The sequence below is a fragment of the Pinus tabuliformis genome, chromosome 3_1, assembly GCF_031772625.1.
Source record: "Pinus tabuliformis cultivar Carrire ecotype Pingquan chromosome 3_1, CPIR1, whole genome shotgun sequence".
NCBI lineage: Eukaryota > Viridiplantae > Streptophyta > Pinopsida > Pinales > Pinaceae > Pinus > Pinus tabuliformis.
In genome coordinates this window covers 967,160,544-967,173,848 of record NC_142301.1, presented here as the reverse complement: position 1 = coordinate 967,173,848, position 13,305 = coordinate 967,160,544, and the positions used below count along the sequence as shown (strand labels likewise).

Below are 13,305 nucleotides of genomic sequence, written 5' to 3'. Positions count from 1 at the left end.
TTATACATTTCAATAAATCAATGCTAATATTTCCTTTTAATGCTTTTTATTTTTTATTTTTAAATTTATGATCAAATAAAAAGATAATTAACCGTTATTTTAATTCAACAAATCTAATTTAATCTAAACATATTAAATTGATAGGAATTGAGTTTTAAATTAAAATATGTGAAAATTGATGAAATTAAACTTACATATAAAATATGCTAAATTTAAAATGGATAGAAGTAGAATCTGGAAATAATATTTCTCTAAAATGATGAAATGAGATCAGAACAGAATAGGTTGAAGTTAATAACATCAGATACTGAAATTTTAACAAAGGTAAAAATCATCATACTTACCATGAATAATCTCTCGCTAACGATATCATAATTGCAGGCTGCAGCGATTCAAAATGCTGTCGGATTTTTGTTTAAATGGAATAACAGACAAATCTCGATGATGGAATTCTTTATTCCCAAACAAACCTTACAGATGAAAAAATAATTCTCATGTCAAGAAATTTTGGCTGTTATCCTACTCCTAATAATCCATACCGCTGAGAGAGGTTTAAATGCTTTTTCCTCGTGAGATCAAGGAAACAATGATAATCTTGGCAACTTTAACGAGCTTCACTGTGGCGAGGAATTTCATCTGACTGCGGTTTAACTCGGGGGAAAGAATATATGCCCGTACTCTTGTCTTGACCGGAGCGGACGGCAAGTGCTGAAGCGAAATTCATCGACTCTTCCCCTGAAGGTATTTAAAAATTTAGCCTCTTTCGTAATTTTGAAGGTACCCACCAGTCTCCATGGCTATTTTGGAACTCTGAGTGATTCATTCCGTCCATTTTTCTTTAAGTTTGAAGTGGGTATTCATTGTTTGAGCATGCGATCGCCATGTCCAAGTTGGGTATTTACTGTTATTTTTGAGTTTTCCCAATACTTAGCCTCGATGCTGTCATATAGCCTGACAGTTGGTTGCATTATCATCGAATGCAAGGATGCAGGGTTTTCTCTGCTCTGGCAGACAATGCGGACTTCACGCAATAAAGTATTCAGTCCCTTGCCTTCTCGGTAGGCTGTTCAGTTGTACAGCTGAGGCTGAAGTCATAGAAAAATATTGGACGGTTTTGCAAAAAGAAGGCTCTGCACCTAAGATAGAGAAAGCCCTAGGAAAAATTAAGGTCCGGTTAGTGTCTCCATCTGTAGAGAAGGTGTTACACAGGTGTGCTGAAAATAAAATGTTGCGTCTCAGGTTCTTCATTTGGGCTGTACAGCAACCTGGTTACAGGCATCATCATTCAATATACCGGATAGCCTGTGAAGCTTTAGGTGTTACCCATAATCCAAAAATGTTGTCACAGGTCTTGAAAGACTTGAGGAGAGAAGGTTGTGTTGTGTCAGTTAACACATTCAAAGTCATATTTAATCTCTGCAAGGAGGCTAATTTGGTAGAGCAGGCACGAGAATTACTAGACCATATGAAAGATTTCAATTGCAGGCCGGATACAACTATCTACAACACACTTATCCATCTTCTCGCTGAAGCAAGGTGTATGGATATGGCAGAAGCCATGCTAAAAAGGATGTCTGAATGCGGCCTTTCTCCTGACGTCATTACCTACAGTGCACTTATAAAAGGATTTTGTAATGTGGGTCAGGTAGAGGATGCCCAGAGGCTTGTGGATGAGATGCCGGAGCATGGCTGTACTCCAAATGTAGTCACATATACTAATCTATTATATGGCGCTTCCAAGGCCGGAAGCCCAGAGATGGCTTTGGAGCTGTTAGACAAGATGCTAGAGAAACGATGCGCCCCTAATGTTGTGACATACACAACTTTGATTCAGAGCTTCTCTGAAGCAGGCAGAATCAATGAGGCCTTAGAGATCTTGGATAGAATGATTAAATGTGGTTGTGCCCCAAACAGAGTTACATATATTACGCTGAGCAAGGGCCTTTGTTTACAGGGAAAAATAAATGATGCATATGAACTTATGGATAAAATGATTACGGGAGGGCACCTGCCAAAGGATCGAGTTCATAACTCGTTTGTGATTTCTCTTCTGAGAACCAATAATATAGACGAAGCCGAGAAAGTATTAAGAAGCATGCTTGAACGTGGCATTAAGCCAAATGACCTAGCATACAATACATTCATAAAGGGGATGTGCTCTGTGGGCAGGTATTCTGATGCCTTAAATTGGCACCATGACATGGACAGGATGGGTTGTGCTCTTGAGATCGATGCCTGCTCCATCCTTTTACACGGGCTATGCAACAGTGGTTATGTGAATGAAGCTGCAAAGGTGTTGCTGAGCATGGTCGATAAGGGCATTATGGTTGACACTTCCACATTTGATGTTGTCATTGGATATCTTAACAAAGCAGGCAAATATGAGGAGGCTTTAAATCTCTCAAGCTTATTGAAATGCCAAGGACCTGCTCTTTAATCATTACTGCTTTAAAGAAGTTTTTATTCATGGTCTCAGCGGTGGAGTGAGACAGATTGTTTGGGTTCAGATCTGCAGAAAGAACCACAAGACACAAATGCCATTGCATTTAAGCAGTTATGTAAAAACTGACAGAATGGCAACAATGAAGTTAAAGAATTGGTGAGCTTATAGATCAGCTGTAGCCTTTCCAATAGACAATGTGCATTGCTTCCAATTCACAGGGAATTTGGAAATGAAGTTGCAATGAAAGAACAGACACGTTCGTACCAATCTGCAGAGTTGGTGATAGATCATGGATACTATTTAACAACATCATCACTGTATTTTCTACTTGAGAAATGAAAGTAATAGTTTCCAGATTGATGCATACGGTGCATGGCAAGTAGGGTGTCATAGCATTGTCCTGCTGCTTAACAAAATCTGTACCGTGCTACAAATATTTCCTGATGGCAGGATGAAGGTAGCAATGATTTTGTGAACTCCAAGCATAGAAAGTTTGCAGATAGAAAGTGTGTTTATGTTCAATCAAAGCGCAGGATATGATTTACGACTTAATTCAAGCACCTTTCTATCTTAGGTATGTCGTGACAAGCTTCATAAGAGTTTCACTACAGAAGATTGAATGTATCTCAGGATCCTGCTTTGCCAACTTAAGATCTTTTGTTGACAAGTATTGTGGTGTTCTTATCTAAACTCCAGTTGGAGACAATTTTAATCTATAATAAACAAAGGTATTGCTTTGATGCTATGTTTAAATATTTCCAGAGCTCTTAGATTTTCTGCATAGAGCTCTAAATGAGACGAATTGTTGGTTAATAACCAACTTTAGTGCTCAATTTTACAATGAGCCTAAATTCACAATGCATTGAGCAAATGCCACATTCCTTTTGTTCCAGTTTGGAAATAAGAATTTCTTCCCTTAATGCATAGTTCGAGAAAGTCGAGTTCTTTGCGTTGACTTATTTTCTGTCTGAAATGGGGAAAAATGCCTAGATATTCATGATATTGTATAATGTAAATTTTGCATGCCATTTCGGGCATGGTTGATAAGGGGGCATTCTCGTTAACTCTTCCACATTTGATGTTGTCTTTGGATAAGTTAACAAAGCAGATGCTTTCCAAAAAAAAAATAACATGTTAAAAAGAAAATAACAAATATAAATTTGAGGCATCAAAAGGTTAACATTCAATTGTGAAATGAAAACAGAAATAGTTGCTGGACATGTTGTGCAGAGGTGCAAAGTGGCAGGGAGGTTTTATAGTTAATTGCTACCTTAAACAGGAGTCGAAGAAAGGAGGTCATTCTTCTTCACCAGGTCTTGCATATGTGAGAAAGGAGGCACTTTTGTGGTGCTCCTCCTTTTCAATCATTTTGTAAGTTTTACTCTGATTTTGTGATCAAAGTCACTATGTCTGAAAAGGTGTTTTCTTTTAAGTACACAATTCTCTTTTCCTTGTTTGTGTCTGCTTTTTGCATGCTATGTATTTTTTTTTCACTTACATGGCTTATAAGCTGCATCTTGTATGCATAGGGTTGGAGTAGATCTCTTCCGTTTTATTTCTCTTTGCCAAAAGGAGGATATAGCAACTTTTGCTGGACATAACAAATAATCAATCTCAGCTACAGATACCATCTGTCATGGGATACAGTGTTGAACTTTATTCAGAGATGTGATATTGTCTGGAAATCAAATAAATTGCTCTGGAAATGAAGCTGGCTCTTCCTACAGCCTGCCTTCATTGTAGATGATCACTTAAAACAATATTCATCATAGAGAGGTAGACTTCCTCTTTTTTGTCCATATGTATGTGCAACACTGTTGAGAAATCAAGGACAGCTAGATTAGGGTGATTTCTCTTACTTTGATAACTGCTTGTGATGTGATTTTACTTAAATGGATGTACTTTGTAGTTAGTTTCTTCTTTACTTGATTATTATAGTGTTCTTATCATAAAAAAACTACCAAACTATGAAGATCAATGAGACAAGAGGACATAAAATATAGGCTGCTAGCCACGGCCAAAACCTTCCCTCTTAATAGGAAAACCCACAAGAATTCTTCTCTTTTATAGAATCTTCAAATGATGAATTCCAAGACCTAATACTCTTGTCAAAGATCCCTCCAATACCAAGTCAGCTTCTTCTTTTGATGAGCTTCTCTTCCACAAAGTCAATGCTAGTCAAACTTCTTGAAAACTTCAGATTTTATCCTCTACTTCAGATTTCCGACCACTGCTACAAGTCTGTAATTTTTGGCCTCTACTGCAGAAACCCTAGCTGGCACGTGTGAGAGAAATGATGGTGAATTTTGCCTCCTTTATCCTTTGCTTAGATAGCCTCCTCTTCCTTGACTACTCGGCCTGAAAACTTGGTATATTAGGCACCTGTTTTCGGCTCCTTTGATGACGGTAATTTTCATCCTTGCTGCAGTAGAGAGATACCCTAATTTTTTTCGCACGTGTGGTAGGAGAAGTCCAAAAACAGTCCTTTTACATTCGGTTTGACTTCCTTCTAATTCTCCTCTTCTTTGCTGGTTATTCTTGTCCTTGTTGTGCTTCAACGAGCTTGAGTGAGTGAGTTACAAATGAGGTCGAGTATCTTATATATATAGGCTTCCTTGTGGAGTTCGAACAACCCTAATGAGGACAACTTCACTTCTTTTTAAGCCGACTTGTCTTGGAGGGATTCTTTTGACACTTTTTGACTTACAAAAATTCTTTTGACTTGTTACAAGATGCCCAATGGGGTCTTTCATATATGACAATGACTCTATTGACTTCTTGACTCTATGACAAACCCTAGAAGCACTCAATGGGTGCTTTACCTACAAATAAATTGACATTGAGCATGAAACCCATGCTACAAACAATAATAAGAATAATTTTTCTTTCTTTTTACAATATACAAGAATAATTTTTCTTTCTTTTTACAACATACAAGAATCAAGAGTACATTTCATATTTATGAAGAGTCAGACTGAACCTAGTTACCTATTTCAACAAACACTTGCCTGACTGATGAATACCTTATAGTAATATTGCAAGTTAGAAATACCAGATTCACTTTAATGTGTCCACTCCTTATGACAAATGATGAAAACAGCTTTAATATGGTACTTTATTGTTAGATTTTGGCTTCACCTTTTTTTATGCATTTCTAGCTGGGTAAAATCTTTGACCTCGAGAACAAACTCAAGAGAACGTTTTAAAATCTGACAATGACCACAGTCCAAATGTTTTTGGGGAACATAAGACTACCATATCATGACATCAGGAAACTCAACAATGTTGTAAATATAGGGCATTTAAATAATGCTTATAAGGATTAAAGAAAAGAACAGAGTACATAAAGTTCCCCAACTACATCCTAGTCATTCTTGTTGAGAAATCTAGGGGGAGCTAGATAAAGTGATTTCTCTTAAATTGATAACTGCTTGTGATATCTTTTTACTTATCTTGATTAACTTCTTCAACTTGATTATTATTGTGTTCTTATCATCAAACAACTACCAAACAATAAAGAATAATGAGACAAGAGGACACAAGATATTGGCTATCAGCTAGGGCCAAAACCTCTCCTCTTGAGAGGAAAAACCCACAAGAAGTTTTCTCTTCTTATAGAACTTAAAATGACTAATTCCAAGACCTATCACCCTTGACCAAGACCCCTCGAAGAACAAGTCAAACTTCTCCTTGATGAACTTTTCTTCCACAAGGTCAACTTTAACCAACCTGGCCTTCCAACTGCTGCTTGCTTCCTCTTCGACCTCAATATAGACCTGTACCTTTTGACTGTGATTCTCGGCCCTCCTGCAACAACCCTAACTTGCACATGTGATAGGAAAATAGTAGAAATGATGTCTTTTCTCCTTCGCTTGGGCAACAGTTCTTTCTTCAATAATTTGGATTGTATACTAGAGTGATGTTACCAAAAACTTGATTTCCTGAAGTGACTGTAATTCGGTCTTACTGCAGCTGTACGGGTGCCCTAATTTACTCCTTGCACAATTGAAAACTTCAACCCAAAGACAGTCCAAAAACTCAGATTCTCTCTTCCTTCGAATCTTCTTCTTCCTTCCTGGTTTTAGGTCGAGTTATCTTCTCCTTATCGAACTTGTGTGAGCTATTGAGTGTTGAAGAATCTAGGGCAATTAGGTGTAGAGTGATTCTTCAAGACTAGATAACAATTTGTGAAGTCTTTATACAATTTGTCTTTTGTTAGCTTAATCTTCTCTTCACTTATTAATGCATGTGTGTGCGCTTCATCAAACTGCTATCAAAACATAAAACAAGAACACAATATGTTGGCTCTCTGCCAGGGCCAAAACCTCTCTTCTCTTGAGAGGAAAATCCTTCGGTAAGTTTTCTCTTATTGAAGCTTGTTAATTTTAGATATGTTCTATGCTTACAACAATTTATTTCAATTTTCACAGTTAGCTCAATATCTTTTCCAGATTAGCAATCACATTAGCATTAAAGTAAACTGCAAATAGAACATAAACATAAATCGCAGAAGACAAGCCAAGACAAGAGGACACAAGATGTGGCGCTAGCCAGGCACAAATCCCAATGTGGGGAAATCCTTGATCAATTCTTCTTATGTGTTCTTCAATAGTTCAGCACAGAGAGAGAGAGAGAGTACATTTACAACAGAAGTCAACACTTTGACTTATCTAGATAAGAGAATAGATCATCTCTAAGAAGTGATACATGAGATTAGTTGAAGACATGCTACTTCAATTGATTCTCCAAGGTGACTCCTTCACCTATCATTGTGTTGCATTTCGTCATCACGCTGCACCTCACTGCACCATGTTGCACCCATCATCACAATGTTGGACCTTATGACCATGTTGTACACATCATACCGCTGCACCTTATGTTGCATTGTTGTCCCAATGTTTAGCACTGTTGTATTTAGTGCCACTGCAGCACCATGCTGTCACCCATGTGCTTGCTGCACCAAGTACCATATTGCTGTCCCAATGTGCTTGCAACACTATGCTCGCTGCACCTTGTTGTTCTTGCTGTCCCTTGTACCATACTATTGCAACACCATGAACTTGCTGCACTAAATACTAGATGTCCCATGTATCTCTGTTGCACAATGTCACAATGTCATTGATCATTGTGCTGTCCCAACAAGCTGCTGTCCCATCATTGCGCTGTCCAATGAGTTTGCAGCGCCATGTACCTTTGCTGCCATGTCACAATGTCATTGCTGTCCATGCATCTTTGCAGCACTATCTAGCCTTGCTGTCCATGCATCTTTGCAGCACTTATGTAGCCTTGCTGTCCATGCATCTTTGCAGCACCTATGTAGCCTTGCTGTCCATGCATCTTTGCAGCTCTAAACTGTACCTAGAAACAATGTTTAGGGCTGCCTTTAGGACAGCATTTAGGGTTGCCTTAGAACAACATTTAGGGCTGCCTTCTTTGCTGCGGCTAGGGCAGCCTCTTTTCTTCCAACGTCTAGGGCTTCCACTCCTAGATTTCTCTTCCACTAAAACCCAAGACAAGTGGAGAGAAATCAAGATAGAAGTGTGTGTAGAAATGACTATCAAGTCATCTCCTTTTATACTAAAATGTTGAGCACATGTGGGGTTTATTTGGTTGTTGGCCGACCTTGACGAATTGTCTTATAACACAAATAAATTCATAACTCCATGAATACTTATCGAAATCGGATGATCTTTAGACTAATCCTACATCTCTCGATGAGAGGGGTCCAAGAAAAATATCAGTTGCCATAAATAAGGTGACCCGCATGGAGTTTGGCCCTAGTTGCCAATTTTAACACTCCCTCTCAACTAGGGAGAACTCCATCCACTGATCCATTTGTCCGAATGTACTATCTCTGCCATCAGTGCCCTGCACTACTCTGCTCTGCTGAGCTCTGTTCTGCTGAACCATGAAGAAGAAGAATTGATCGAGAATATCTCATACCATTCTCTACTGACCCGAAGTCAGTTCCATATGAAGAGGGTGTGTCATACCACTCTTACTAACCTGAAGTCAGTTTCATTGATCCCATATCAATATCACAAGAGAGTGTCTCAAACCACTCATACTAATCCCAGATCAATGGAGGTCATCCTAACATAGGGAGTACGGTAGATACAATGATGCGTCCATCGATAGTACTACTAATGGTCCCTAATCCCATTTCCCTACTCATTGATCAGATGAGAGGTACTTCCCATGAGTCCTAGACTACATGGGTAGGATGCCTCAACAGGAGAACTAATCATCCTGTCCACAGGAGAACGAATCATCCTGTCCCACAGTCACCACGGGAGAACTAATCATCCCAGCCCACAGGAGAACTAATCATCCTGTTCCACAGTCACCACGGGAGAACTAATCATCCCGACCCACAGTAGAACTAATCATCCTGTTCCACAGTCGCCATGGGATATCACAAGGAAGGCTGAGCCATTCACCCTGTACACAACGCACCATTAGGGGAGGGTGAGTCGCCCTATCGTCGCGTGTTGCTCCAGTAAGTACCCTAAGCCCCCCGGAGCTCCCAGAGCTTAATGCATGCAACATGCAGGACCCTTATAAGAAGGTCTCTCAACGACTCCAAGTCATTCGGGAAAGTCACGGATTTGACCTTTCCCTGGGGCTTTGACAAAAAGTCTGCGACCTGTACATTAGTCTCAATGCGATGGAGCCTCGTCGCTCATCGACTTACCATATCCATCGATAGTACTACTAATGGTCCCTAACCCCATTTCCCTACTCATTGATCAGATGAGAGGTACTTCCCATGAGTCTTAGACTGCATGGGTAGGATGCCTTGAGAAGAAAACTAATCATCCTGTCCACAGGAGAACAAATCATCTTGTTCCACAGTTGCCATAGGAGAACTAATCATCCTGGCACACAGGAGAACTAATCATCTTGTTCCATAGTCGCCATGGGAAAACTAATCATCCCGGCCCTCAGGAGAACTAATCATCTTGTTCCACAATCGCCACAAGATATCACAGGGAAGTCTGAGCCATTCACCCTGTACACAGCACACCATTAGGGGAGGGTGAGTCGCCCTATGGTCGCATGTTGCTCCAGTAAGTACCCCAAGCCCCTCGGAGCTCCCAGAGCTCAATGCATGCAACATGCAGGACCCTTATAAGAAGGTCTCTCAACGACTCCAAGTCGTTCGGGAAAGTAATGGATTTGACCCTTCCCTGGGGCTTTGACAAAAAGGTCTGCGACCTGTACATCAGTCTCAATGCGATGGAGCCTCCTCGCTCATCGACTTACCATATCCATCGATAGTACTACTAATGGTCCCTAACCCCATTTCCCTACTCATTGATCAGATGAGAGGTGCTTCCCATGAGTCCTAGACTACATGGGTAGGATGCCTCGACAGGAGAACTAATCATCCTGTCCACAGGAGAATGAATCATCCTGTCCCACAGTTGCCACGGGAGAACTAATCATCCCGGCCCACAGGAAAACTAATCATCATGTTCCACAGTCGCCATGGGAGAACTAATCATCCCGACCCACGGGAGAACTAATCATCCTGTTCCACAGTCGCCACAGGATATCACAGGGAAGGTTGAGCCATTCACAATGTACAAAGCGCACCATTAGGGGAGGGTGAGTCGCCCTATGGTCACGTGTTGCTCCAGTAAGTACCCCAAGCCCCCCAGAGCTCCCAGAGCTCAATGCATGCAACATGTATGACCCTTATAAGAAGGTCTCTCAACGACTCCAAGTTGTTCGGGAAAGTCACAGATTTGACTTTTCCCCGGGGCTTTGACAAAAAGTCTATGACCTGTACATTAGTGTCAATGCGATGGAGCCTCCTCACTCATCGACTTACCATATCCATCGATAGTACTACTAATGGTCCCTAACCTCATTTCCCCACTCATTGATTAGATGAGAGGTGCTCCCCATTAGTCCCAGACTGCATGGTAGGATGCCTCGACAGGAGAACTAATCATCCTGTCCACAGGAGAACGAATCATCCTGTCCCACAGTCGCCACGGGAGAACTAATCATCCTGACCCACAAGAGAACTAATCATCTTGTTCCACAGTCGCCACGGGAGAACTAATCATCTAGACCCATAGGAGAACTAATCATTATGTTCCACAGTGGCCACGAAATATCACAGGGAAGGCTGAGCCATTCACCCTGTACACAACGCACCATTAGGGAGGGTGAGTCGCCCTATGGTCGCGTGTTGCTCCAATAAGTACCAATGTTGCACAAAGCGCGATCGGGATTTAATCGGCGCCGGGAAAAAAGCGGAAAAAATCGACAAAAGCGGGAAAAAAGCGGAAAAAAGCGGGAAAAAAGCGTTTGGCACAAAAATATTCATTTTTTTTCATTTTTTTTCAATTTTTTTAATATCTAAACCATCTACAACATAAAATAAATACATTGACACATAAATATGATAAAAAAACTAATATATAAGATGTTTAATATCATTTCTAGCGCTAAAATCACACATAACATTGAATCATGTCCTGAATAGTAAGTCCTGAGTCCCAAGTCCAACTCAGCGTCAAAATATCAACAAAAAGTATGATAATGTATCTCATCATGTCATAATGTCATATACAATAAAATGAAAGTCTAATCCTATTGATTTCCTCTGCCCCTCTTGCGAGAAAATGGCACAGCTTTCTCTTTCCCTCTAGATGTAGAAGCTGGTGCCTGTGCTGGTGGAAATGGCAGTCGAGTCTGACGTGCTCTAGAAGCTGAAGAACTAGTAGTAGCAACTACAGGAGGCTTAGGTGGACGGAGACCACGTCCTCTACTGGTGGTAGTGGTAGCCCGGGTAGCCCGGGTAGGCGGTGTCACCTCCTCCTCCTGCTCCTCCAACTCCTCCTGCTCCTGCTCCTGCTCCTGCTCCTCCTCCTCCTCCCCCTCATCCTGCACTAACCAATCCTCAGTGGGATCCATGAGAGGCCTCTCGGTCTCAACCCTCCATTCAGCAGTGGTGTCAATCCCATCCAATGAGATGGCTTCCGTATCAGGTGTCTTACTCTTCTCTAGTTGTCTCACCCACAATCGAAGATTGTAGTAGACATAGACCATGTCATTAAGTCTATGGGACTCCAACCTGTACAAAGTTCATGAAATAATAATTAATAATTAATATTATAAAAAAAATATTGTTTAAAACTTTAATGAATTCAAAAATTTATTTGGAAATTTGCAATATTTTAAATGTTTAAGTGTTAACCTATTGCGCTTCTTGTTGTGTATTTTTTCAAATACACTCCAATTGCGCTCACATCCCGAGGAGCTGCATGTTTGGCTGAGGATGCGTACGGCAAGATTTTGCAAAAGGGGTACTCTGCCACCATACATCTTCCACCATGCGTCTACAACAAAATTACAAATAAAATTTTAAATAAACATAAGAAAAAAATGGAATTTGAAGAAACAATGAAATTTGAAAGTTGAAACAAAGTTACAAAGTACATACTACAAACTAAAAAATACCTGGCATTTTAATCGTCCTATCAATGACAGCCATCTCAAAGCCAAATGTGCCACCTGACAACTTATATTGCTCAATTTGTCTAGAGATCTCCATACGTTCTTCTGGAGATCTCACCATCTTCTGGACACAGGTTAATAATCCTTCCACGACCTCAACATCAAAATTAAACCCACATGCATAAGAAAATGCAGGGTTAAGGAAAAGCCCAGCAGCATGAATGGGACGATGGAGTGTGTTGTTCCATTGCTCATCAATGACTTCCCATAGAAGGAGTTGTCTCTGAAACCCATCATCTCCCTTATCATCATAGTAGGACCGAATGGCTTCTTTGGCCCTGTCCATGGCTTCATACAAATAGCCCATTGCGGGCTTCTCACCATCAACCAACCGAAGAACCTTTACCAAAGGTTCTGTAACAGCGCACACCTCCTGCACTCCCGCCCAGAAGTCTTCCTGGTATGAAACTAGTCTGCAGACGGCCTCTCCTTCTGGTTTGCGGCTCATTGACGAAGCACGCCACTCCTCTGAAAGAAACATTCTCTTCAAATCCCACATAGAATTCAAGAGGGATTGAAGAGATATGAAACTTGTCGCAAACCGTGTAATGGCGGGGCGCACCAACTCTTTGTTGTTGGTGCATTTTCTCATCAAGCTAAGCACAGATGTGTGATTGTAAATAAATTTTGTGATGCTTTTTGATGAGTCAACAACCTCTTTGACAAAGGGAATTTTCCCTATGTCCTCTAACATCAAATCAATACAATGGGCAGCACAAGGTGTCCAAAATAAAGCAGGATGCCTGTCCATAAGCATTCTACCAGCAGCAACATAATTTGCAGCATTGTCCGTTATGACTTGGACAACATTTTTTGCACCCACCTCCAAAATAAACACATCCAGCAAATCACATAAAGTTCTTGCATCTTTGATTTGATGAGTTGCATCAACAGATTTGATAAACATAGTCCCCTTGGGACAACTAACCAAGAAGTTTATAAGGGTTCTCCCCTTTTGGTCAGTCCAACCATCTGACATAACAGTGCATCCTGTTTGTGCCCATGATGCCCTAAAATCTTCCAATCTTTGGGTGCAGTCACGCTTTTCATCTTGAAGAAGCCGGCCTCTGAAATCATGAAGAGAAGGGATTTTGTACCCCGGGCCAACACTGGCAATAGCATCAACAGTAGGTTGGAAAAATGGATTACTCCTTACAATGCTGAAAGGAATATCACTCCAGAGGAGAAATTTTGTCATCAACTTGTCAGCTTGTTCTTTTTCAGTTCTTTTTAGCATTGAACCAATAGTTGGTTGTGAACCAGGTGTGGTTCGAGGAACAAAATATGATGATGCAGCTACCGGATTGACTGACGCTGCAGTAGAACCA

At 40.7% G+C, this 13,305-nt stretch overlaps 1 protein-coding gene and 1 long non-coding RNA gene across 3 annotated transcripts; both read left to right on the top strand.

Annotated features, from left to right (window-relative positions):
* Window positions 1–326: 326 nt before the first annotated feature.
* On the top strand, window positions 327–2,807 carry LOC149191029 (uncharacterized). 2 transcript variants are annotated; one of them, XM_089412326.1, is made up of 2 exons: window positions 327–741; window positions 985–2,807. In XM_089412326.1, the coding sequence occupies exon 2, from the start codon at window positions 986–988 to the stop codon at window positions 2,435–2,437; it is 1,452 nt and encodes a 483-aa protein (XP_089268452.1). In that variant the 5' UTR covers window positions 327–741; window position 985; the 3' UTR covers window positions 2,438–2,807. The 2 variants fall into 2 exon arrangements, with proteins under 2 accessions (XP_089268452.1, XP_089268453.1); XM_089412327.1 differs by having other exon boundaries at window positions 329–741; window positions 992–2,807.
* Window positions 2,808–2,880: 73 nt separating this feature from the next.
* Window positions 2,881–4,355, top strand: LOC149191028 (uncharacterized). Its single transcript, XR_016256025.1, has 3 exons — window positions 2,881–3,017; window positions 3,674–3,814; window positions 3,973–4,355. It is a non-coding gene; the product is annotated as an uncharacterized LOC149191028 (long non-coding RNA).
* Window positions 4,356–13,305: the final 8,950 nt, after the last annotated feature.

Bases quoted from the DNA above. Each gene is read 5' to 3' on its own strand.
- LOC149191029 (XM_089412326.1), top strand. From the start codon at position 986: ATGCAGGGTTTTCTCTGCTCTGGCAGACAATGCGGACTTCACGCAATA.